We start from the raw sequence: 26,564 nt of genomic DNA on the forward strand, positions 1-26,564 counted from the left end.
CGGCCCAATCTATGGGTTTCATTTAGGATCAAGCGGTACAACGAAAAATTCGTTTTATGCGTTTCATGTAAGAGATAAGAGTCTGACAGAGAATTGAAGGTGATGATGGTTTGCCAACTTTTTTCTTCTGACTTTCAGCTAAACAGATCAAGTTCGTTTACGACGATAATATTCTTTCGTACCGCTGAAGTTTCTAAAATTAATGTAACATAAAATAAAATAAATAAAAAGTTCGATTACAACAAATATATTCTTATAAATGGACCTAAACGAAACGAAACTTGTTAAGTGTGGCTAACTACAAGGTGTTCAACTGAAGCTAGTACTGTTAATAAATTAGCATTTATCTTCTTTCAAATGCCAATTTGGGGAAACTTTACTTTGTTTCCGATTCCGAACTCACAAAAGTGAATTTTCCGAAACAACTGCCTAATGGCTGTTATTGGAAAGATGAATTGATGATCAAGTTTCTTGGTTCAATCCAACTCAACACCTAAAGAAATATCTCATGCATATATAGACCATACGAACATGTTCCAAACTCATATATAATATCCCACAACTTTATTTTCCTTTCTCCTCTCTTATATATCTTTACACACAGATTTATATAATTATTACTAAGATATGATACAATTAATAATCTGTAATATTCGAGATATGAAGTGAAGTTTTTGGATTAATTTAGATTAGAGCATCTAATTATTAAGGAACCCTATCTTGCCTTGGACAACTGTATAGCTTCTTGATCATGTGTAGACTCTTCGGCCCAAGCAAACTGGTGAGACAAGAGTGAGAATTCACGATTCCTTACACCTTCGAGCTGCTCCCACTCGGCCCATCTCTCTGCTAGATCCACTCCTTGTAGCAATCTAACAACATCTGCCATTTTTGGACGGTCCTCTGGTGAGCTTTGAGTGCACAGCAACGCAACCTGAATGACTGTCTCAACTTCTTTTGGATCATGCATCTTCATGTTTCTGTCCACAATGTCGTCAAGCCTATTTTCTCTCAGCAACTTCTTGATCTGTCGACATCGTATTTAGGTCATTCAACACAACAAACAGAAAGTAGCAACAATTAAAGCACAAAATATGAAAAAGGAGTTCAATGTGGTTGAAACTTCTTCTCAAAATATCGAGAGCTGCATTTGAACCCGAATAAGTTTGAAGTTAAAACGACAATTTATCCTAAACCCTAAACCATAAAACGTACCACTTTAACAGGAAAAAAAATCCCATTAAAGAATTTGTACATATGTCGAAAGAGTTCGAGAAATTATAAAAAGAGACGATAAATCTTACATGATCAAGCAGAAGAACATCCTCCTCTTCTTCCAGCCGAGCAAAATCTATTGCACGCTGACCAGTGACAAGTTCGAGAAGTGTGATACCGTATCCAAAAACATCAGTCTTTTCTGACGATTTTCCGGTGGACAAATACTCCGGGGCAATATGCCCCATGGTTCCGCGTATTTGAGTGGTAACATGAGTTGATTTTGTATCAACCAGCTTTGCTAGCCCAAAATCTCCAAGAACAGGCTCAAATTTATCATCTAGAAGAATGTTTGCAGCCTTCAAGTCACGGTGTATTATCTTCGGATTGCAATGCTCGTGTAAATACTCCAAACCATGGGCTGCACCGAAAGCAATGTGTTTCCTTGTCGACCAGTCCAACCCTTTCTCACCAGGTTTTAGATCTGAAACATATACCAGGGATAAAATGTATAATCAAAATATTAAACAGTCAAGCATAAATAGAAGTTCAAATTATGGTTGAAACATGCTTGTGTTCCAAGCCACTCACACATGAAACAAGGAAATAGAAAGTTGAACTCACGCAATGCTCGTTTGGGGACATACCTCTCAAGCGATATGCAACACTAAGATTTTTCATGAACGGATAAACAAGGATTCTCTCAGATGGGGTTGTACAATATCCAATCAACCGTAAAAGATTCCTGTGAACTGCAACACTAATGAGTTGTACTTCTCTAAGGAATGCAGCCTCTCCACCAGGACTGTTATAATCAGTAAGGCGTTTCACTGCAACATGTACATCGTTTGAGAGGACACCTTTGTAAACTCTTCCAAAGCCTCCTTGTCCAATTATGTTGCTTTCATCAAAGTTATCCGTGGCGAGCTGAATTTCACGCCAAGAGAATCTTTTCAACTGGCCAAAGGAAATTTTGCACTCATCTTCACCTGCATTTCATGCATTTGAAACGTTCAATGCAGTTCATCGGTAAGAAATATTTATTCATCTGATTTACTAACCTCCTACAAATCAATTCTTACCTTGTGAGAGGGACATGATAGGTTCTACCTTAATTCGGTTGAGATGATTTCAATTTAATTTTCCATAACGATGCTTAGTAGAGAGTAAAAGTGATCGCAAAAGTTAAAAGGCAAGGAAATTTTACCTGCAACGTCAACAAAGACATCATATTTTAGTTTGTGCATGCGATAGTATCGATATGCGAAAAGAGCCCCAATCAACAGAATTACTGATACACTGCAACTTGCCGAGGTTATAACTGTTCCAAGTTTTGATTTCCTGTTTGAAGCTGCCAAATTTTGAAGCATTGGGTTATTCCTAGGCAATTCAAACATAATTGGTAAACCGAAACAGTAGAGTTGTACAAAGCATAAACCTTGGAGAGAAGAGCCAGAAACACAAGGCTGCTTCAAGCTAGAACCACAATCAAGATGTGATCCTGTGAAACTGTATGGCAAAAAAAAAAAAACAGTTTATAACGAGGCATTAACAATGTATAATGCAGCAGCGGGAATCGAGAATCAGAGTTGGTGATAGGAATCGTACTTGAAATTTGGAATGGTAAAGAATTGCATTGGAATTCTTCCTGTCAACTCATTCGATGAAAGATCCCTGCCAAAAGAAGATTTAGAATCGGTAAAGAATAAGACCAACAGCAGGGTTCTGAACCAAGAATTGCTTACAGTTGAATCAACCACAGGAATGTGCAACACTCGGATATAACAGAATACATACAAGAACGTAATGTCGCACATATGATATGCAAGCTCACTAGGAACAGAAATTGCAGCTCTTACAAATGCTTCAAATTGGAAAGCTGACCCCAAGCATTTGGTATAGGACCTCTGAAATTATTATTTGCAAGATTTAGATTCTGCAGGTGTGTCAAGTTTGCAAGATAAACGGGCAAAAGGCCCGTTAGATTATTATTCTGGAAGTCCCTGCATAAACGAAATTGTTTTATCAAAACTCATGACTCGGATGCAAAAATACTATCTTCAGAACTAAACAAACAACTAAATAACAAAGGTGTTGGTAGTGCAAGATTATTTAAGAGAAACTAGCACACTCTGGACAACACCGTTTAGGGGAAATAGGATATTGACATTCAGTGGTTATGTCTTGGCTTAGAACTCAGCGCGACGAGAATCAGGAAAGGATTATTTACAGAGGACAAAAAAAGAGATATGGACAGTTGCTGCTCGGATGTATAGGCAAAGTATTCTGTGGTGGCGAGGAACATGGCTCAGATTTTTAGGGCCTGTTTAATACTCTATTTGAATTCAACTTTTTTAACTCAAAAACAATTTTTAAGTTTTAGGCTTTAAAAATTTGTTTGGTAAGACTATTTTCAAAAACTGAACTCACGACTAACTCAAAAATATAGTCTATTCTCTAAAAACATATAAAATGAGTTTTTAGAGTTTTTAAACTTAAACTCACTCATTTCTTTTCTCTTCCTCCTCCCCACTCACTCCAAATCTATCTCTCTATCTTTTCTTCTTTCTCTTCTTTTTTTTTTTTTTACTTTTTTCGTCTCTCCTCTAATCTGCTATCTTCACTCACTCGGTTCTTTCTCTCACTTATCTTTCTATCTAACTCGTCCAATCCTCTCTCTTCTTTCTCTTTCCTTCAATCATCTCTTACTTTCTTTCCTCCTCTCTCCTCTTTCTCCCTCTCCTGCGTCCCCCTCTTTTTAGATCTCTTTGTCTAGTTTAAGTTGTAAGATTTAAAAAACCAATCAAGTTTTTGAGTCTTAAAGAAAATTATTTTCAAAAAATGTTTTGAGAAATGATAAAAAATTTCAAATAGGATACCAAACAAACCCTTAGTGGTCGAGGATGTTTCCAAAAAAGTATACCATCACAAATTTGAGTGAGGTCCAGATGCCTTCAAGTTTCACAAGCTTAATTTCGGAAAATCATACGTGTGCATCGACAAGGTTACTTACAGGCTAGCCAAATCTTTCAGCTTAGTAATCGAAGGAGAAAGTGTTCCAGAAAATCCATTTGAAGCCAGGCTCCTGCAAAGACAAATCACTTTCAAATACAGCAATGATCACAAAAATTAAAGACCAGGGAATCATGTGTTACATTTAGATGCACTTACAGGGATATGACATTTCCATTTCTACAAGTGACATGAGACCAGCTAAAACAGGGGCTCACGAAATTATCATTCCAATCTGTTATTCGGCCACTCGAATCTTTCAATGCGGTGAGCAAATCGGTCAATGCTTCACCTGCACATTATCAAAGTGAAGAATGCAGTTCTTAAATATAAACTACATCCATGCATATCGATAATGTCAGAACATGAACCGACGACCAAAAAATCTTGCTTAAAGAGTATATCACCAGCATTGTATATATACCTTCCACATCTGGCTCCGTAGATGCAAACCCGATTGTTGGCAAAAGGAGTAAGATTAACCATTTTATGATTGGCTTGAAAGGATGCGAGCGAGAAAATACATGAGACATGTCTCCGACTTCACCTCTAGGCTCTAGGCTCTAGCCACCTCCTTTTGAGCAGACTATCTAAAGAATAACAAAGCATGTTCTACTAGAGTTCAAATCAAACAGAGACAGGGAAAATCAAAATACACCAGAATCAATAGAAAACTTAACTTTTAAGATGCATGGAGGAAAGGTTTAAAATTAGGTTAAATTAAGGATATTATGTTGTGGTACTAATTTGACGCTTGCTTGCCCCACAATCAACTGTGTTCAAGGATTATGTATGTGTTCCCACTTCCCACGTCTAATTTGATCGTTTTTTCTTCCGAGTTGGATAATTCTCCTTCAAATTCATTTATGTTTCCAACTAGTTTACCAGAATCAAAATTCATTTAGCTAAGTAAGAACTCAACCAAACCGAACCGAACCGAGCCAATAAGAATTGAGATAGTAAAAAACATTCCTCCTTGTCTAAGGTTGGAAGAATCAGATGATAATGCCTATTAATCATCCCTTGGGTGAAAAGAAAAGGCAGAAATATATGCATGAGAGGGAGTGGTTTAGTAGTCCTCCCAATACAAACACAACCATTAAAAACCTGAGAAATAAAACAACAAGAGAGGCATGGCACACACAAAACATGAATAAATAAAAGAAAAGAAAATATAAAAAACTAAAACAAATGGAGGGAAAGACAAGAACTTGCTAGTTTCAGGCAGGCATAGGCATGGGCGTGGCACACCAGGAGACCACAGGAAACAGCAAAGGACAAGGAGGACGAGGAAGGACTCTTTTGAGTTAAATAATCCAATAATCCAGTAATAGCAATAATTAAAATAAATTATCATGATTGTCAGTGCAAAGGTTGGTCCACAACCTTCCCACTGGAATAAAAAAGGAAAATATATCGATCGATCAGAAAAAGAAGAGGGGGATTTGGTTGAGTAGAGGAGACTGGAGAGTAGAGAGAATATGAAGTTGTGCGCTACTGGTTGCTTGCTGGGTGTGTGGGGGTGTGGGTGTGTGGATGTGGGTGTGGGTGTGGAATAAGAATTCGAATCCGTCAAATCAAATCATGGCATCCCATCCCATATCCCACTAATCGTTATTATTGCGTGCTTTAACCTGATAACTACAACCATTATCTTCTACTACATCTTCTTCTCGTCCTTTTTATTCAAGTCAAATATCAACCATTAGCAAGTGGTGCATGCATGTTCTTCCTTTTTTGAACCAAAAAATTATATTTATATTGTATAATATTATTCTTCCTGGTTAATCCAGTGCTGTCGGGTTCAAACGCTTTCTTATTTCTCGTGTAACTTAAAGCAAGTCCACCCATTTTAGGAGGGCAAGAGCAAAGACGAGCAAGTGCATTATCTTCTACTACCTTTCTTCTCGTCCTTTTTATTCAAATCAAATATCATCCATTAGCAATTGGTGCATGTTCTTCCTGATTTGAACAAAAAAATTATACATATTCTTCCTTGTTAGCCTAATGCTTCTCAGGTTCAAACCCTTTGTATTCTTTGTGTAACTAAGAGTAAGTCCCCCCCCCCCACCCTTTTAGGAGGGTAAGGGCAAAACAAAAACAAGGCAAAGGCCATAGCATGTAAATTAAGGAAAACATAGCATTATAAAAGCATAATTAATTAAAAATAAAAGGTGAATGAAGAAGATGGGTATTTATAGAATAAACAAATTAAATTTCTTTCCTATTTTTTACCCTTTTTTTTCATTTTTATCGATTGAATTAATTTAACCGTTTGATTTTTCTTATTATTGAATTTGACATTCCAGAATGTGCCACATGGCACAATCATAACTTTTTCAAAAAATTTCTAATGGTCCAGACCATCAGACCATTGGAAGTCCAATAGCTCTGTGTGCCACGTCAGGCAGCCGTTAGAATTTCTCTTGGAGCTCCAGTAGTGGGGCCACAACAGCAAAAGTTGTTGGCCCACTCACCCAATTCGCACGTGTATTACATGCGCCAACAAAACGTGACTGATATTATGTTGACATCAACTTTGCCCACTGACACAAGGTCAAGCTCAAATTGCTCGGGCATTTAGGTGGGCATGTATTGGCCCACCAATTGCCCTCAACAAAATGACCTGCTAGAAGCATGTTTTTGGATTAAAGGGCAGTTCCAAAGCCCTTGCCCTACAAAGGCACAACCGGCGGACTTGCTCTCAAACGCTCTCTCCTTTTAGTCTAGGCTACAATATCCAATTCGGCATTTATAAGTGAATATAAATATCACAAATCATTTTTCGCTTCTAGTTTAACATAATCGGAGTTTACAAGTGAATATAAATATCACATATCGTTTTTCACTTCCACTTCAACCTTGTCATATGAATTAATTGTTTTTTTTTATTAAAGCCGGTCGAGCATTTTTGCGCGGTAGTTTAATTTGCTATTATACTGAAAACCACCCATCAAAATGGCACCTATTAGAATTACTGTACTAGTAATAGTGCAATATAACACACACAGATACATCGAAATCCAGATAATTTAAAAATAAACAAATAAAATCTACAAATACAAATATAAATATTTGTGCCCAAAAGCACCCATCCTTGAGCTCTATACACCCCTACTCAGAAAATCAGTCACTCACCACTCACTACATCCACACTGTACATATGCCTTCCCCCTTTTTTTTCATGTTTGGTCGAAACATTCACGATGTATAAGCATGGTGAAAATATGCACAGTAAATTTCTCCCCCCTTGCCGCACATACCACTTGACTCGTCTCCGCCGAATGACGTCTATAACACATAACATTCTGTAAACTCTATGTGATTGTGAGTCCGTCCACTCTATCTATAACATCCAGTGCTTTTTCCTTATCGATACCAAAATCAACGCCAGACGAGGGCCTACTCAAATGTAACAATTTCTCGCTTCCTTGCCCATGTGAGTAGCTGTTACTCTTACTCAATTTTCGGCCCTCTGTTGAACTAGAGCTGGCACTGTCAAAGTCCTGACTCTTACTATTACCTGGAATCCGTTTTCTCTTGCTCACATCCTGCAGCATCTCCGCATCTTCAGTTGTTAGCATGCTTGGTTGAACTCCAGTGGGCAGCTGCTTATTTGTCTTCACGAGGGTTGTACTGGTTGTGGACTTGACAGGTGACTTCATGCCCCCCTTATCGGCACTAGACTTGGTTTGACAAGCCAAATGGTGAAGCCATAAGATTAGATCGAGTATACAGGCTTCTGTTTTTTCCTTGTCTGCATGATGGAATGTCTCAATTCGAATCGCTTCAGTCTGCGATATTGGCTTTCGGTTTGACTCGGAACTATAAAAGCAGAAGTATAAATTACTACAAAAACAGTGAAAGCCTTCAAAACACACAAAAATGAAAAAATTGTAAAAGCCAAACTTTGAAACAAGCAGTTGTTACTCACCCAGAGCCCGCCCACTCTCCTACCCAGCCAAAACCATGATGGGCTCTGTTATTAGTTTTTGCATCCAAACCAACAAAATCATGATCAATAACATAGAAACGTTACAGCTTACAGCTACAAAAAGAGTTTCACAAATACAAAAAATATGTATGTTTTGCAGAACAGCTAGCCATCTTACTTTGCTGTGTTTGTAGCAACTGGAACAAGCCAGTGTAGAGTTTTCTCCATCTCAGCTTTGATATCTGTAATACTAAGCTGCAGAAAAAAAAAATTGTCAAACAATTTAGTGGACACAAATCTCTCCAAAGAATGATTTGCAACAACAAAAGAACCAAAGTACCAAAATGCTGTCCACCAAAAGCAGTCAAAAGTTATGTTATGCATATTCAAGGTGCATATTATAATTATATATATAGACATATAGAGTAAAGTTCTCTTGCCATACAATTACATATGTTACCTACCTGAATTTGAACCGAACATTCAAACAAGAACCAACCTGATAGGCAAGAAAACATTGACCTAGGAATATATTTTATAGCTAAAGATAAAGAAATGAGATATTACCTCTTCTTTAACATGAAAAGACTGTAATTTGGAGCGCAAGGATGATTTTATATTAGGCGGCAAGTTCTGGTATAATGTATCCTTTGTATTTTGAGGCATAGAACTTGACCGGGCTACCTATATACACCGAAGCAGACTCAGAAAAACATACATATCTTTTGTAATAAATAATACCCATAATTTTATCCCTGAGCAGCTGAGCCCAAAGATCTGAAGTTACCTGTTAGAATACCATAATTTAATCTAAATAAATTGCGTAATGTCAGTGCGTGCCAAATTAAATAACTTGATTATAAAACCCCCATAATCTATTTGTTTGATTATGCATATGTCGTTAGCGCAATGAGAAACATTTAGGGTCACCATGAGAAAGTGCAACGCTCGACCCCTGATAAAGAAGCCACTTGGAGCATGAATGCTAAGTTAGGACAGCACCAAATATCTCCAATACTAGTCCGTAAAGACGACTATATAAGGTGTAACAAAAAAAAAATGCCGTCGATATTATGGTTTGAACTTCAGAGTACCTCTTTATATTATTTTGACTTTATGGTGTACTATATTTAAATTTTAACAACAAAAACAATGTCTACATTATGGTTTGAACTTCAGAGTATATCTTCATATTATCTTGACTTTAAGATGTATTAGAGATTCTGTTAGACCGATATATGTTTCTATATGTTAGAGAGTCATGCATAAGTTTTGACACAAGTTATACAGACAAAATGTATAGACCTAATGACCTTGGTGTATGTTCCAAATTTGATGACAAAGACAAAGTCAAGATTACTGGGTATCTACCATTTTGTTTGTAACAGGCACCACCTTTCTATGTTTCCACATGCTTTTGAAAAGCTGAAGCAAGTTTCTAAATGTACTCCATCAAATAAGGACCAAAACGGATTTTTCTTTCTTTGTTTTTTTTTTTGAAAGAAAGAGGAAAGAACAAGAAAGAGAAAAGTCTCCTTGCTCAACTTACCAACTTTGATTAAGCAACCTACCTTTCTAAGTAATATGGCACCAAATTATCGTACCTCCCTCCAAAACATGATGAAACATTTTGTTTTCTCTCATTGCTAAGGAGGGCCAAAGCCCTGAACAAACAATAATAAAGATAATTTCCTCCCTCAACATTCATATTGAAAGCATATCCTTTTATTTGGAAGTTCAGGCCATCTTATGCCTGAGTTTTGTGGAATCATCAACAATCCCCCCAATCTCTATGATTTGTTACCCTAAACATTGTTCATATTAGTTTAAACTTTAAATACACCCAGATAAAGTCTGAATGAATAAAAACAGACAAAGTAAATGATGCAACGGTAAAACTCTTTATTTTCATTAGTATCGTGTAAAATGCAAGAAAAGGACAGAATAGAGTAGTACACTCACAAGACTATCAATTTGGAGGATTATATTTGCATAGTGTAAAGAAAGTCCAGCTGGTCCGAGTCTTTGATGATTGCTCATAGGTCCCTCCACTGCTTCATGACTATCTGCATATGTAATGAAGAAGCATCGTTTCCATCAGCTCTCTTCAAAGGAAGAGGAATTATATAGAACACTTTAAAGACAATGCACTTTCATTGAAGAACTATTCCTACAGTTTAATAAAACATCTCTGCGACGACCATCAGCGGCAAAGAACAACGTCGAAGAAAATAATTTGAGAGAGTATTTGAGAATTTATGGGATGGCAGAAAATACCTTCTAAATAGCTTCAAAAGTAGCATGGGTAAGGGATTAAGCTCCTATCTATACGCTAATGGACTAAACCCTACAAACTAATCTATTAATAAGACTTCTGAACAAGCTTGTTGAACAGTCATCTATTCTTTGTGTCAGTATCTTTCTTATTTTGTAAGTACACTAAGCATGAAATGCTATTAATTAAACTAAAGGCTGTTTAAGCTAATTTATTTAAGTTAAAAAGAAAATGGCTCTTTAAGTAGTAAGAAAGTGATAATTATATGCAAAATAAGATTAAGTTGAACCACAAACTCAACTATTAAAGCAAGAGTGATAAATAGTTCTTTGTGCAACTCCAGACGAATTGGATATAGGTAGGGACACCCAAGATATAACATATTTGGTGCAACACTTGACATACTCGAAGTGGGATTTATATTCTCAGCACGCCTAATTGTAATTGGGTAGATAGGTCCAGGATAGTGTATATCATGGTGCAAGGTACCCGATGTGAAATATATTTTCTAAACAAGATAAAAGAGAAATTGTAGTGGCGGTTCACACACTCTAGATTTTTAGATGTGATCATGAATTTCATTAATTAGAAAACCTTTTTTAGCCAGAAACACTAGGCTCTTTAAAGATGAAGATGAATCATTAACCAAGGCTATGCATAGTTTAAGAACCAAAGAACCATAACAGATACATACCAGCACCACCAAGGGCCGAATGTATTTCTAGATGTAAAAAGTGGACAATATCAACAAGCTTCTCCATCACCTGTATTCCAAAATGTCAAATTTTCCAAATTACAAAATGCCCTTCCTTTTTTAATGAATCAGAGAATGAACTTTCAGGTTTATATTTAATTATTTATCTATAGAAAAAAAAAAGATACATAATATAGCAAACATATTATTAACAATACAGTGCCAAAAAGATGAAACAAAAAACCTAGGTCATGTAATTGATCTTTCAGGGAGACAGATTGTTTGGATGTGTTAAGATTTTCAATTTTATACTTATTTCACTGTCCTTAATGGCTTTTCCACATTTCTTCTGCGCTCTGGAATGCAACAAGCAGTGTAAAGTTATGGTGCAAAACATATCAGAGTTTACCTAAAAGAGGGCATAGTTTAAAACAAGAAGTGTTAACAGATAAGTAATACTCTCCTTTGGGAAAGTTGCACTTATACCACCAGAAATATGAGGGGTATGTGATTGCCAACCACCCACCGAAAAGAAAATAACAATGTCAGACCCAAAATTTGTTGCAACGTGTCACCTAGGTCCGTTCCTATCGACATTTTTGTTAGGGGAAACAATTTTAACACTACTCTTTTCTTCTCCTGCACTCCTGTGCTTGTTTTTGTCCCTTCACTCACTGTTGAATGTTGACATATTCAATCATGTTGCAAGAAACAAGAGGGGGAATGCAAAGGGATAAAAAGAGAGTGTGGATATCATTTCCTGTTTGTTAACTAAGTCACGTACCTCAACTTCATCAATGTCTTCCATATTTACTTAAAAACCAAATTCAAAAACAAAAGATTAAAAAAAAACTAAGACAAATTTTGTTTTCATTTACAAAATGCGCCCCAGCTCATCCTCTTTATTTTGGGGATTAGAGTACTGAATAACTTATTAATTTCTGACAAACAAAAGAACATATTTTACAAAGTAAACTTAAAATTTCGTAATATTACACATTAATTAGCACTGGATAGATTAGCATTATCATTTATCTTGCCTATTGCACAGGTTTAAACTTTTAAAGATGGTAGACAGCACATAATAGGAAAGCAGCCATATATAAATGCAGTAACAGGAAAAGACAAATGCCTAAAAATAAAACATAATGAAGTTTTCCTATGGTTACCTCTTACCTCTTCCATACTTTTGGACCAAAGCGACTTTTTCTTTAAAGATTTAACTATTTTCCTTTGGCTTTTTAATCCTGACCTCAAGCTTCCAAGGCTGTCACCTATGAGATGAACAGCAACACTGAATTATTTAGCAGGAAAATTAATGAAAAGGGCTTCAAAACGTTGCATTTTAACCAAAAACCATCTAATAACTGTATTTAATGATAAGGACAAAAAGAAAAAAACATAAAATATAAACATGTGTGCCCAGCGCACATTAAGTCTCATAAACAATGCAGTACCGTTAAGTTTCATAAACAGTGTAGTAAGTTTCATAAACAGTGTAGTACCATTAAGTTTTATAAACAACGTAGCACTGTTAAGTTTCATAAACAACGTAGTACCGTTAAGTTTCATAAACAGTACGTGTGATGAAGAGTGGGTCCTGCGAGTCTTTTTTTTTTAATATTAAAATTAAGTTTTTTGTTCTTTTTATTAAAGTTTAAACTTAACCGAAGCCCTTTTCACGAAAGTTCCTTTATTTAACATGCATTACTTAATGCAATGTTAATGAATATGGAAAAATAATGACTACTCTACATCAGAGCATAAATCACGACTTTTTCACATGAATGCACAAAGTAGCACATGGTGATAGACTCTAGGGTCTCAAGGTTCATCACTATGCAAGTAATACAAAGAAAGAAAATCTATTAGTCACTTTTATGATCAAATAATAAATAAATGGAAAGACAGAACTACAAGACGATAAATTATGTGAAAAGGAGATTTTATGTCTGTTCAATATCCTATCTATTTGTGATGGACACAACAAAGAAATTTATACTTATTTTAGGCGTGCAGAAATTTATACTTATTTTAGGCATGCATATAATTATAAGGATAAAATTTGCATTTCTTATGTAGTATTTTGGGGACTTAGTTTTCAAGGTTCAATTATAATGCCTTGCAATATTTTGTCATTTTCGGGATTCTATTATTTTGGAATGCCTGTATAGTGTTCACTCCTCAAATGGTCCATACATCTAGTTAGTTCTGCCTACAGTTCAACCTGTATAAAGAAATGTCCTAAAAAAGAAAACAAATCATTTCATCACCCTCTTTGTGTGGAAACTGAATTACCTTCTTCCTGACGCTTGCGTGCATAGATTTGTTCCAATCGGTCCAACGCATGAAACTCATGGTATAATTCCTGCGGAGAGATGAATATAAATGTTTTGATTTTCAAGTCAGATCACTTTAAATTGAACACTGAGCTCAGTGTTGGATACAGTATTTGAGGACGCAACGGAAGAAACTTTCATAAAGGACTCTCCTATGCTTTTATGGGTCAACTATTATCAAAGCTGATGCTCTAAATATTACTACTAGTCAGTGAAACAACTAAATATTGATTCTGTTATTTTATGCTAATTGGTAATTAGTAATTACAAATAATCAGATTGCTTAATTTAAAAAATTAGATGATTAGCAGTCAACACTCACAACAGATCTCTTACAAATGATGACTAGTAATGAGGAACTAGTTTCTGACAAGATAGCTAAATCAAAGAAGACCATCTTTCAAGAGAAGAATATAATGGTAAGATGGAACAGAATTTAGTCAAATCTAATTTAAGATCCCCAAACAATAAAATATATTAGACTCAGTACAATACTCCCAAATCAAGAAGAATCGCATCAGAAAGATTGTCTTTAAAATGCTTAAGCCAACAACAACAACAACAACAAAGCCTTTTCCCACTAAGTGGGGTCTATTCACATCCCAAAGTTACTCCATTTCCTCAAAGATCCTTATGCATTTCCTACCAAACAATCCAAAACCTCCGAGAATGCAGCCCAAATTTTCCTAGTAAATTGCACTGTAAAAATGTACGGTCACAGCTCTTCCCCTTCTATGTACACCACTCACACCATTGTGAAGACAAACATACAACAGGCCTTCTCATGGAGGAAGTCACAAGTAAATATTTTCCCATGAACCACCAACCAGATGAAAAGTGGCATTTTACTTGGAGAACCAAACTCGCAGAACAACTTATATGGGTCAAAGCATGGATCCAATTAACTAGTTGAAGAAAGATCACTCAAAGAAACAATGTACGAATCTGAATATTCTTAGAACTTTGTTCCACTCAAATTCAAACAAGACGATACTTACAGCAGTAAACAAGACCAAAGCCATCAGTTGCTGCATCAACGAACCTACATCCTCCTTCAGATGCTTCAGAGGGGTAAGTTCTCTGCTGATTCTGTAGAGCAAAATAAGACGTCACCAAGTAAAGACATGGCATACAAAAAATGAAAATGGCATTCCTAAAATAAGTAATGCAAGGCAAGTATATAGTACTTGTCAAAATATCGGTCCAAGTTGTGCCACTGAGACTCCTTGCATTGATTTCCAAAACGAACAACCTCCCCCGAAAAAATTTGTAGTTCTTCCCTATAAACCAAAGGTAAAGTTGTACAAATGAGTTATAAAATAAAGCTCACTTATCGGCAGAAAAAAAAAATAGATGGTAAGTATTTGGCACTAGATTGAGCTTCCACCTTTTGTCAGCTCCAACAATCCTTAATAATTCATCCATATCTTTGGACACCAAATGCTGCACACCTTGTGAAACAAGCACCACTTCTTTCAACTGGCGCATAGATCGCTTGGAAAGGGATTGCATTAGATTGGAACCCTTAACAATAGTGTTGGCAATCTCAAACGAAATGATTGCAATTTCATTGCCTTTGGCAGGTGCTGCGGAAGCGAAACCAGGGCCGGAATTCAAATTTGTCATGCTGCTCCCGAGTGTGTCCAAGACCTGGACTGCCTTTCCAAGGCCAGCACTGCCAGCTCTGCCCAACCGCGAACTCACCTCAGAAACCTGCAGCACTTTGCATTAACACCATTTTCATGTGGAAAATTAAACCCTACTCCCTATATACCCAAAAGGGGGCAGCAGAGACACAAGCAATCAATATTATAACCACACACAGTAAAAATAGTAAGTATTATATAAGAGAATGAGAAATGGAAGAACAAGTAACCTTAGCGGCGGCCTGCTTAGAGCGAAAGGAGCTGGATTTCTGAGACAAGGAGGTGGGATAGCGCGGAATTCCGTCGTAGAATTCATCGTCAGACTCATACGCAAAAGGATTAATTCTATCAATCTGAATCTGATTGTCTTCCTTGTCTGAAAACTGTTCCTCGTTGTCATCCCTGCGCGGAGGCTGAGGCGAGGACGGAGTGAAGCCGCCACCCGTCTTCAAGCTTGACTTGGGCTGCTCAACTTGAACTTGTTGCCGATTGATATCCCAACCGGCGCTCTTCACGCTCGTACTCCTCGACTTCTTGGAACAAACCGCTCCCATCTTCTTAATTTCCTAATGATCACCACCGCAACGACAGAGATTGGGACTTTGATAGATGAACAAGTGATTGAGGATGATGAAACCCCAATTCAGAAAAAGTCCACCACCAGCAGCAGAAGCAGAAGCCGAAGCCCAGAAGTAGAAGCAGCGGCTGCAGCCAAAGAAGCAGGCCGCGCTTTGGCTGTTGTTTTAATTTATTATAATTAGTGGTTGAAATAATAAGATTAAATAAATGCATAAGAATTCGATAGAGCAGCGCACTCAAATTCATCAAGGAGACGAATTTCAGCAGCCGTCCAGTCCTCTCTCTCTCTCTCTCTCTCAGACTTGTGAAACTTCACAGGGTCAGACGGAGAAATGGTCAATAGTCAAACTTTGCGCTCTGACCACGTTCATTGCCATGTGGAAGGTTTTATCCACCTTCTTATTTTATTATTACGATCTTATCATTTAAGTTACTTTTCTTTCACTTGTCAAAGTAAGAATGATGATACTCAAATCAGGTTCGTTTATTGTACATCGTGCAATGAAAAATTATTGTAAATTTTTTTATTTAACATTAAATATAAATCATGTTTGACAAAAATTAACCGCACGATATATGATAAAATGATGCGATTTAAGGACACTGGAATCTTTACAAAAAGGATCTGAAAATGATCTGAAAAGGATCCGAAGAGGATCCTCATTCTCAAAGTAATACTACTATTACTGTTATGGGCTATTTTGCTGAAGGAATAGACGGCAGAAATACCATAACATTGATTTTGAATGTGTAATTACTCAAGTAGTTTTAGTATCATATTTTCATGAATAATGTATAAGCAGTTGATGAAGTCATCTCATCTAATTGGCACATTGAGTGAAGGTGAGTCTGCAAACAAACCGAAAAAATGCATATAAAAGTAAACTTCACAAAACCTGAATGTGGTAAAACTCAAGGCGTAACAAAACTCATAAACTAAGAAGAAAATTGAAAAGATGAATTAAGTCAAAAGAGTAGTGGTTAATTTTTGTCCATTGATTTTCTTGAATTCATTAGATCTGAAGGGCGAAAATTGAGAGAGGTGTGTGAGAGGTAAAAATAGGTGTGTGGATAGCACCACCAAAGTCAAAACTAAACGTCTTCAGAACGCACTAGAGGGTAACAAAAATCTAATGGGACAAAATAATCACGATCGTTGAGAAAAGAGTACAATACGGTTAAGTGAGTATACTTCTAGATACTCCACCTGAATTTGACAAATCTTCAAAGAACAACTACTAGCATTGCAAATCAAACAATTTATGCATACAATTTTCTTGAGCAAGCTTTTGCAAAGAAAATGATGATAATACTTGAACACTGATTTGTGATTACTCACTTTTAGATTTTGTCCAATGGAATTTAACACATGTTTATGTTTTTTTTTTTAAATAATGGGCTATTTAACTTTTCTTGGTCTTCATTTTTTTATTGAGTCATACCTACCTACTCCAAATCATTGAAACTCAAATTTTAGATTATAAGCTTACCTCAACTTACTCCAACCCTTGGATCAAATATAAGTTTTAACCCAAAATTAAAAATCATTAAAGGCAAATTAAAGCCAGGATTCTCCCTGAGTTAGTGGGTTGGCCCACTATATATGTGTATTTTTTTTATATTTACAAATTTACTAAATCCAACGGTTAGGGTCTAATATTATCAAATCCAATGGTAATAGAACAAAATTTAACAGTCTAAATTTAAATTCAACAACTAAAATAATTATATAAAAAAATTATTTCATGTGTTTCATATTCTTTCATTGTGTTCCACGAGTTTCATGGTGTCAATTTAATAATTTTTTTAGTTTTATCAGAATCTAAATATTTTAAGGTTAAAATGTTCATAAAATTAAATTTGGATGGTCTACATAATTTTTTTTTTAAAGTTACTTTAAGAAAAAAAAAATTCATCCTGAATTCATTATTTAATAATCTTGGGTTAAAAATTTAACCCATAAAAGGGTTGGAACAAAAAAAACTGTTTGTGAGTTAAAACCTAAATTTTATGGGTTCAAAATTTTAGGTTTTAAGTCAAGGGTTAAAGATGGTCTAAGCGAGGAATAATGCTTACGTCCTCCATTTAATGGACATTTACCATCTGAACATCATAGTTAGAATAATTTATTATCTTTATTATTTTATAAAGATCATATATGCAAAAATTATTTAATTTAGAGATCTTTTAACTATTCATATGCATAAAACAAATTGATAGTTTATCATGAGAATGCTACTTGTACCAAAACAGTTTATTGGTTTAACACACATAAATGACTAAACGACTTCCAAATTCAAAAAATTTTAGATGATGATAAAGAGAACAAACAATTTCCTTTGAACGATAAATGTTTGTTAGTCGCAAGTGGGATAACAAATGAGTCTCCTAGAACATAGAAAGCAGGCGAGGAGCCATGAGAAAAATATGGGGGAAAAGGGTGGAAGCAGAGCAGGAAAAAGACAAGAGTCCAGGACTAGGCTATCTCCAAGCTAAGAGTGGGAAATTCCAAATTTTAGTCTCGTATTTACCTTTAACAGTATGAGACCTATAATTCCCACCTCCAACTTTATAATTTGTTAGATTTTGCATTTCGTTGATTTTTTTTCTAATAATTTTGAATTTAGTTATTTTTGTAAAATCTATCTTGTTTTATTTTTGCGAACATTTTGATGTAAAAATTCAAACTTTGAATGAAAAAATTAAATTTTTATGGATTAGAGAACAAGTGGATGGGTGTGTATAGAATTTTGGTGTTGAATCTGATTTGGATTATTCTGACCGTTAAATTTATATTTGAGTCGTTGGATCTTTTATTATCGTTAAAATTGATTAGATTGAATTTGAGTCGGTGAATTTAAAAAAGATGTAGTTTCCTTACCACATTAGATAAAAATTCCAAAGGCGCTACAACCATTGGATCTCAACGATGCCCCAATCTGGGCCGTAGGCCCGTAGAACCCTTGCTTGTCGTGCATTCCCCCTAAGAAATCCCTCTGCCATCTTGTTGCAGTTGCGTGAGGCCGGCGTGGCTTTGTTTCGCATGATGAAACAAATTTCGCAGGACCTCGGCCCACTAGAAAGCTTATCAATTTAAGAGGGGTAAAAGACATAAATACATACCTCAAACCCAAAATTCTATTTTTCTCATCCCAAAATACATCCCTTAGAGATGATTTGGACCTAAATTTTGGGTTTTTTTTGCCACCCTCCCATTGGAGACAGCCTAAGGCCATCTTCAACTGAAGGCTGGTCAGATGGCTCGTTTTAGCCATTTGGCCCTCCAAGATATTAATATTTCAAAAAACAGTATATGACCATATTTGCCTCCATCTCCAACTGAGGCCCAAACATAATTTATTATTTAAATTTAAAAACTACAACAACTTATATTTAAAAACTAAAAATTAAATTTAAAAACAACATTAACTTAAATTTAAAAACAACTTATATTTTTGAAAGAGGTAAGAAAATATGAGAATTGAAATGGTGAAAATTTTGTGAGGAATGGTGAATGAATGATTTAGGTATTTATAGGAAAAAAAATTAGATTTTTTAAGAATTAAAAAAAAAAATTGGCCCAAAAAACCAAAAAAAAAAAAAAATTGAATCCAACGGTACCTGACGTAAGCTAGCTGTTGCATTTGAAATTTGGCCTAGCATTCCTGTCGGTTATATTCGACAAAAATGCTCAAATTTATTGCTTAGCTCAGGGCTGGCTGACTGGCTTATTTGGGCTAGTTGGTTGGCCCTTTGGCCATTTTTTGTCCAGTGGGACCCATGACCCATCTGGCCTATCCTTCGGTTAGAGAAGGTTTTTTGGTGTTTTTCGGCCCTCTAGACCATTTAGTTGGAGATGGTCTAAGAGCATTCCTAAAGGAAATGTCAAAAATGCCACATAAACATACAACAATAAAAAATGGTAGCAATATATAATAAATGTTGTGTGTTATAAGTATTTGATTGGTTACCTCAATAATTGAAACCCCAAAAAGATAAAAATAAAATATAGAATGACATTATTATTTAATATATCAGGTGGAGCAAAAAATTGTAAAAAATGTTAAATTGCTACATAAGCCATCAAATATCATTGATGTTTAAATTTGACATCTACTTAGCAAGTGGCCCTTTACCACAATGGTAGATAAATACTGCGCTCTTGCATGAAAGTGTGAGTTCGAACCCTATCGGTGACTAATCTAACAAAATCTATCGGTTGATAAAAATAAAACTTTGACATCTACTTTAAAAGTGCTTTCATATGTCAATTCACATAAAATTAACATACCAGTTAAAACTTTTTTCTACCTTTAATTTTTCTTTTTTTGAGAAAATTTTTACCTTCAAATTTGTTTTTTCTACCTTTAATTTTTCTTTTTTGAGAAATTTTTTACCTTCAAATACGTATCAATGGTATTTCCTTCGAAAACGATAGACTTGCTAAAACTCCAAGGGCAGCTAATTTGCCTGCAGCAGCATCTTCCCAGAAGCATACGCCAGCGCAAAACGTTTGACTTGCTCTCTCGAAGGCCACACCAGTGTCTATGGTCCAGCCTCCGCCTAGTCAAACCCCCACCCACCCCCGCCCCCACCCTCCATACAAAACACAAACGCACAACACCACCAATTAATAATAAATGCATTTTTATATTGTTGTAATAATATTTGTATCTGTGTTGACCAGTCTTCGATAAAACAAAGGCAACCAAGAGAAGAAAAACGAACAAGACGGCCGCCGGTTCGCTTGGCAGTCCATCCATCCTGGTAAAGGTGTTTGGTTGATGAGAAAGTGGGAGAAAAATACACAGGGAGAGATGAGCGGTCGGACGAGTGGGAAGAGAAGGGCGGCGGCGGAGGCGGAGCTTGCAATACAGTCGATAGGGTTGGGGTATGATTTGACCGTGGACTTGAAGCTCAAGTACTGCAAGAGGCAGCAGTCAGGGCTTGATAGTCGGTTGATCGTCATCGATGATGATCAAGTTCGAGAGATTGCGGTTCCAGGCGCAGGCGGCGTTTGCATACCCAATGTCCCAAAGTCCATCAAATGCGACAAAGGCGAGCGCATGCGGTTCGCCTCTGACGTCCTCTCCTTCCAACAGGTTTAATTCACCATTTTTCTTGAGATATAATTAGAAATTGAAAATCGAAATTGGATGTGTATTCAGTTGGGGTTATGAGGTGTTTTAATTTTTTTGATAAATATAAGGGTATTCAATCAGTATTATAAGTGATTTTATGAAATTTAACGGTTATTCAATCATGATTTTAAGGCAGTTTATTAAAATTCTTAGAAATTTGGATGATTTTAATTTTTTAATAAATATAGGGGTATTCAATTAGGAAGTGATTTTCTGAAATTTAAGGTGTATTTAATCATGATTATAAGATGGTTTATTAAAATTCTTAGAAATTTGGATGTATTCATTTAGTATTTTAAAGAAGTTTATAACATTGTGTATTCAATTTTAAAAGGTTTAGGAATTTGAGGAAATTGGAGAGATTTTGTGGTGTAGGTTAAGCATTCACAAATCTCACATCTCCCCCCACCCCCAAGATTACGAGGGAATTGAATTAAAATTTTACATGGACTCTACAAATCAATTAAACTCCCTCAAAATTCATGGATTTATAAATCCAATTAAATACACCCCCTTAATAAGAATGCGTGAGAATTAATTAATTGTTAATTGATTGTAGATGTCGGAGCAATTCAACCAGGAAGTGGGTGTGTCAGGTAAAATACCAACAGGGCAGTTCAATACAGCTTTTGAGTTTACAGGAGGATGGCAAAAGGACGCTGCCAACACCAAAACACTTGCTTTTGATGGAGTCTCCATCACCCTCTACAGCGTTGCTCTCGATAAATCCCAGGTTGCCTTGTGTGACCATATCAAACAAGCTGTCCCCTCCTCCTGGGATCCCGCCGCACTTGCTAGGTTACTGCTTAATCCTCCCATTCCCATCGAATGCTCATACCACACAACTTTACAAAACAAACAAACAAACTCATTTAACATTTCATTCACCCATTCATTCTTTCTTTCTTTCCAGGTTTATCGACAAGTATGGCACACATGTCATCGTTGGGATCAAAATGGGTGGAAGGGATACCATATATGCCAAGCAGCAGCACTCCTCGCCTCTCCAACCTGCTGATGTTCAGAAAAAATTGAAGGACATGGCTGATAAAATATATATAGATGCAACTGCTCACTCTAGTCTCACTTCCGAAAAGTTGTATGAGAGAGATAAGGTTTGAACAATTCAATCCTATGCTACACTTAATACCACTCAATTCAAACAAACGTGCTTTTGGTTGTAGCACATAGAAACTGCTTTTAAAACCGCACATGCTTTTACATACTCTCTTTGAAATGCTTCCTAAGAAACCACTTAGGGAGTGTTTCTGTGCCAGAAGGTTTTACTCAGGAGCAAACCTAGCACTTTTATTAGTAATGCTTCTGCAGGTCATGTAAACCATTTTGTCAGAAACCCTAGTGCAAACTATGATCCTTGAAGAAGAACTGGAATAAAGGATTGTTCCTATCATTGGATTGCTGCAGGTTTTCGTGTTTCACTGTTGAGGAAGATGTACAATTTACATTTTGTTTATCAATTTAGATGCAGACTATTGTTTTGTGTATCCTTTGTTTTTTCCACCTGCAACAGTAAGAAGGTTCTTGAAATTTACTTTGGTCAGTGCTTATGTGCCTGGACTTAATTAAGTTGGTATCTGCTCAAACCTGTCAAATTGTATTCGTGAATTTTGTCCCTTTCTTTTTTTTGAATAGCTTTCATGTGTGATTTCACTATAGAGGTCGTGTCTTGTCACTTTGTGATGGTTCTTTGTGGTGGTTCATTATAATTTTCTTGAAACTAAAGTTTTTATTTAAATTTGAGTACTATTTCAAACATATTATGTTATTGAGACTCAATATAGAACACTATTGAATGTATAATGGAATTGGTTTGATTTAGCTGATGCATTTCTTTTGCTACCGTGCCTTCATACAATGAAAATAATGCCAGATTTATATCATGTCATATTCTATAGCGTACTTAACCTCTGTTTTAATTTGTTTCAGTTAGTCAAGGAGTCGAGGGCTATCATGGATAATATCCCATCCAGTTCTTATGCATCTGTAGAGGTGAGAAAAGAGAAGAAATATCTCTTTTTAAATTGGACTTTTGTTGGGTCAAAGATTCTTCTTGGTACAACATAGACCAAGTGTACATTGCAGGTTCTGATTGTTATTGAACACTCCTGTAACCATCTGTATCAGTAACAATGCTGTCATTGTCGTCATGTTGTGGTGCTTACCAAAATCATATTTTTCATATTGGGTTACCCATAACATGTTATATGTCCTTATCTTTTCTTGCTATAAGCTTTTTGATATAATTATAAGCTTTTTGATATAATTTCTTGCTTCTAGTCGCATCTTAAATTTTGGAGCGTGCAGAGGTTAAAACTGTATGCAGTTCTGCAGGGGATGCCTTTCTAGCCTCATTTGTTTAATGTCTTAAATCTTGGGTTTGTAATTCAGTTTCAGGATATTAAATTCATGTGCAAGCGGAAGGGTGGAAGCTTGTATAAAAATCTGCCCCACAATGATTGGTGTCAAACAGTTCAGACTGAACCTGATGTGATCTCAATGTCATTAGTTCCTATCCAATCCTTACTGAGTGGGATACATGGGAGTGGATTTTTGAGCCATGCTATTAATCTCTATCTTCGTTGTAAGCTGAATCCTACTTTCCTTAGCAAATTAATTTATTTATAAAGTTCTAATTGCTTGCCGAGGGAACTAATATCCTCTAAAAATAATATCCAATAAGACACAACACAACAGGCTTTTTATGAAATTTACTTGTGCCCTACAGTTTCAAAATTCACCTAGTTATGCTTAGCTTTTATAATGTCCTTTTTTGTGAGTTGCATCTGAATCCAGTACTCATTTGAGGGCGATGAAGGTGTCTTTTTTGGTGAGTTACATCTGAATCGAATACTCATTGGAGGGCAAGTATGTAGGTGTCCTGTTTTGTGGTAACCTCCATGTGCTTTGTTGGGTTCTCCTCCTGGCAGCTTAAGCTTGGATAGCTGTGATAACAGAATAGTTTTTGTAGTCATAATTTTGTCAACAGCATGCTTTACATAAGACTATCTATTCTTAATGAATGTACTTTCTAGAGAACGACATAAATAATAGTCCGAGTGTTTGGATTTTTATTCCTGTGATTTGCCGAGTTTCTTATGAATAAAGGTTAAACTTATGTTAGTGACTCCATCCCAGAAATGTATAAACATCCAATTCTGTACAGGTAGATTCGTATATCTTATATTTTCTCCTGGTTCTTAGTAGCAAATCGACAATCTACCATTTTCATACTAATCCAAATTTCTCTCAAATTTCTGTTTAATTTTTTGTACAACTTATGAGAAATAAAGGAAAATGTAGTACAATTGTTTTACCTTTTCCAATTTTCATCAAGCACAGATAAACCGCCAATTGAAGAGCTGCATCAATTTTTGGAGTTTCAACTTCCAAGGCAGTGGGCACCGGTGTTTGGTGAGCTTGCTCTTGGTCCTCAGAGGCAGCAGCAAAGCGGTGCATCTTTACAGTTTAGCTTCATGGGTCCTAAGCTTTATGTTAACACAAATCCGGTAATGGTATTAGTATTGTGTTTTCTTGAAGATAGAAAAGCTTTCTGTGTTTTCTTGAAGATAGAAAAGCTTTCTGTGTTTTCTTTAGATCTTTGTCCTCATAATGCATGTAAAAATGGATGTATTCTCCTGGATTTTCCATTAGTTAAAGTTGACTGAAAAGATGATAGATTAAGCATTAAGCATTCACAAACAATTTAGGGAATGTATGATCATTATTTTCTGTTAGCATAAGCTTGACTATGATATTTTACTAGTGATACCTCTACGTTATTAGCAGCTATTTAATAGCCTATACCCTCACTCTCTCAACAATGCATATTCATAGTTAAAATACCAAAAACTTGAGTGTTGCGGTTAGTCTCTTCCCCCCTCCCTATCTCCTTATGATACAGGAAAAAGTGTTTAAATAGTTTACAGGAAATGACATTGCAGAGTTCTTATGGTGGTAGATTATGGTTTATTATGGTTTATTATGCTTTTAGTTAGCATCATGGTGATTGATTTTTGATGAATTACATAATAGGTTGATGTGGGTAAGAAGCCGGTGACTGGCCTCCGGTTGTATTTGGAGGGAAAAAGAAGCAACTGCTTGGCAATTCACCTGCAGCATCTCTCTACGCTGCCAAAGACCTTCCAGCTCCAGGATGCAGTGAATGGAAATATCTCTAAACTTTCATCAGACCGTAGATACTTCGAAAAGGTTCAATGGAAGAGCTTCTCTCATGTCTGCACAGCTCCTGTTGAGGCTAATGATGATTTGTCTGTCGTCACTGGCGCTCACTTTGAAGTTGGAGACTCTGGCCTGAAGAAAGTTTTATTTTTACGGCTTCATTTTTCTAAAGTAATAGGTGCGACTAATGTTAGACAGGCTGAGTGGGATGGTTCCCCTGGCTTGGCGCAGAAATCTGGATTAATTTCAACCCTTATTAGCACCCGATTCTCGAGTGCTAAGAAGCAACCTCCTCAGCCTGCTGATGTGAACATAAACTCGGCTGTTTATCCTGGGGGCCCTCCAGTGCCAACACAGACACCTAAACTATTGAGGTTTGTGGACACGACGGAAATGACAAGAGGACCGCAGGATTCACCTGGGTATTGGGTTGTGTCGGGGGCAAGGCTTATCGCTGAGAATGGTAAAATATCTCTACGAGTCAAGTATTCTCTGCTGACCATGATTTTGCCTGATGAAGAGATGCAAGATAACTACTGAAAGCTCGTGTGCCACATACTCGGATGTTCGTATTCGCATCTCTCAGATGGAAGGCAGGGATTCTGTTGAAAAGTTTGTCGAGTTTGGGTTTGGTTGTACATAATTTATTTTGTAATATGTAACTTCCTATGTAAATTCTTCTTTATTCTTTTGTTAAGTAGATTGAACTTGTCTTTGTGGTGATATTTGGATATTTGAATTGGGTGAGTTAATTGACTAGGTTGGTTTGTTGTGGTTTCGTTTTTGAATCTCTGTGTTGTTTTTATTTTCCTTGTCTAATCGTATAACAAAAATGCTACTCTTATCCTATTTTTCACACCACGTTTGCATCACACCTCTCTAGTAGAGATGAGACCTACACGTGTCAGTGAGTTCTACTCTTACCAGAGAATAGGTAGAAATACGATATGAAAAGTATGATAAGTGTCGCTTACGCATCATATAAATCATAATCTTGTTATTTCCTTTTACTTTGGATGAGCGATGTACGATGAATGATCACGATTAAGGAGTCCTTAGGATCCGGCGAGGATCCTTTCCAAAGATGGAAGGGGTTTTTAGGTTCCAAGAAAGGGAATTTTGATTTATATTCGTTAGCAATTTGAAAATGGAAAATATAAATTACTACTGTGAAAAAGAATGTTTGGATTAGGAATTTTCAGAAACCGTTACATGGACATTCAAATTTGTCTAAAATTGTTTTTTTTTTTCCTAGGAATGGTTTTCAAAATTTTCGGATTGGATTAAAATAATAACTGGAATTCCCAACACGACACGCCGACGATGTTCTAAAAATCGATAGATGGTAGTCCGGCAGCAGGTAAGAGCCTAGCACTTAAGGAACAAGGCAGTTTTTTTAATTTTGATTAAATTTATTATCTAATTTATATAAAATATTATAGCATGTATAAAATATGAGGAATAAGCAATAATGAGTGATTCTTTAAATATCTAACTAATTTTTTACATTTTGTTAAAAATATAACTAA

The 26,564-nt window shown here is 36.0% G+C and overlaps 3 protein-coding genes across 5 annotated transcripts; 1 reads left to right on the top strand and 2 right to left on the bottom strand.

The window, feature by feature from the left end:
- Positions 1-542: 542 nt before the first annotated feature.
- LOC103456300 (probable LRR receptor-like serine/threonine-protein kinase At5g63710) lies at positions 543-5,879 on the bottom strand. Of its 3 annotated transcripts, none has more exons than XM_029094574.2 (11): positions 5,443-5,742; positions 4,652-4,817; positions 4,387-4,519; positions 4,229-4,300; positions 3,075-3,218; positions 2,824-2,889; positions 2,654-2,724; positions 2,423-2,566; positions 1,863-2,204; positions 1,305-1,699; positions 543-1,027 (listed from the first exon to the last, which is right to left on the bottom strand). In XM_029094574.2, the coding sequence occupies exons 2-11, from the start codon at positions 4,758-4,760 to the stop codon at positions 716-718; spliced, it is 1,788 nt and encodes a 595-aa protein (XP_028950407.2). In that variant the 5' UTR covers positions 4,761-4,817; positions 5,443-5,742; the 3' UTR covers positions 543-715. The 3 variants fall into 3 exon arrangements, with proteins under 3 accessions (XP_028950407.2, XP_028950408.2, XP_008394217.4); XM_029094575.2 differs by having other exon boundaries at positions 5,439-5,742; XM_008395995.4 differs by having other exon boundaries at positions 4,652-5,879.
- A 1,360-nt stretch (positions 5,880-7,239) lies between these two features.
- On the bottom strand, positions 7,240-16,087 carry LOC103456301 (protein PSK SIMULATOR 1-like). The gene is made up of 12 exons (XM_070813989.1): positions 15,346-16,087; positions 14,857-15,182; positions 14,657-14,749; positions 14,468-14,558; positions 13,429-13,498; positions 12,307-12,404; positions 11,131-11,200; positions 10,124-10,227; positions 8,729-8,845; positions 8,340-8,416; positions 8,162-8,206; positions 7,240-8,052 (listed from the first exon to the last, which is right to left on the bottom strand). Exons 1-12 carry the CDS (start codon positions 15,667-15,669, stop codon positions 7,545-7,547), a joined length of 1,923 nt encoding a protein of 640 aa, XP_070670090.1. The 5' UTR covers positions 15,670-16,087; the 3' UTR covers positions 7,240-7,544.
- A 4,016-nt stretch (positions 16,088-20,103) lies between these two features.
- Positions 20,104-25,823, top strand: LOC103456302 (MACPF domain-containing protein At4g24290-like). The gene is made up of 7 exons (XM_008395997.4): positions 20,104-20,796; positions 21,395-21,633; positions 21,749-21,950; positions 22,783-22,845; positions 23,245-23,437; positions 24,196-24,362; positions 24,889-25,823. The coding sequence occupies exons 1-7, from the start codon at positions 20,479-20,481 to the stop codon at positions 25,573-25,575; spliced, it is 1,869 nt and encodes a 622-aa protein (XP_008394219.1). The 5' UTR covers positions 20,104-20,478; the 3' UTR covers positions 25,576-25,823.
- Positions 25,824-26,564: the final 741 nt, after the last annotated feature.

The sequence above is a fragment of the Malus domestica genome, chromosome 15 (genome assembly GCF_042453785.1).
Source record: "Malus domestica chromosome 15, GDT2T_hap1".
NCBI lineage: Eukaryota > Viridiplantae > Streptophyta > Magnoliopsida > Rosales > Rosaceae > Malus > Malus domestica.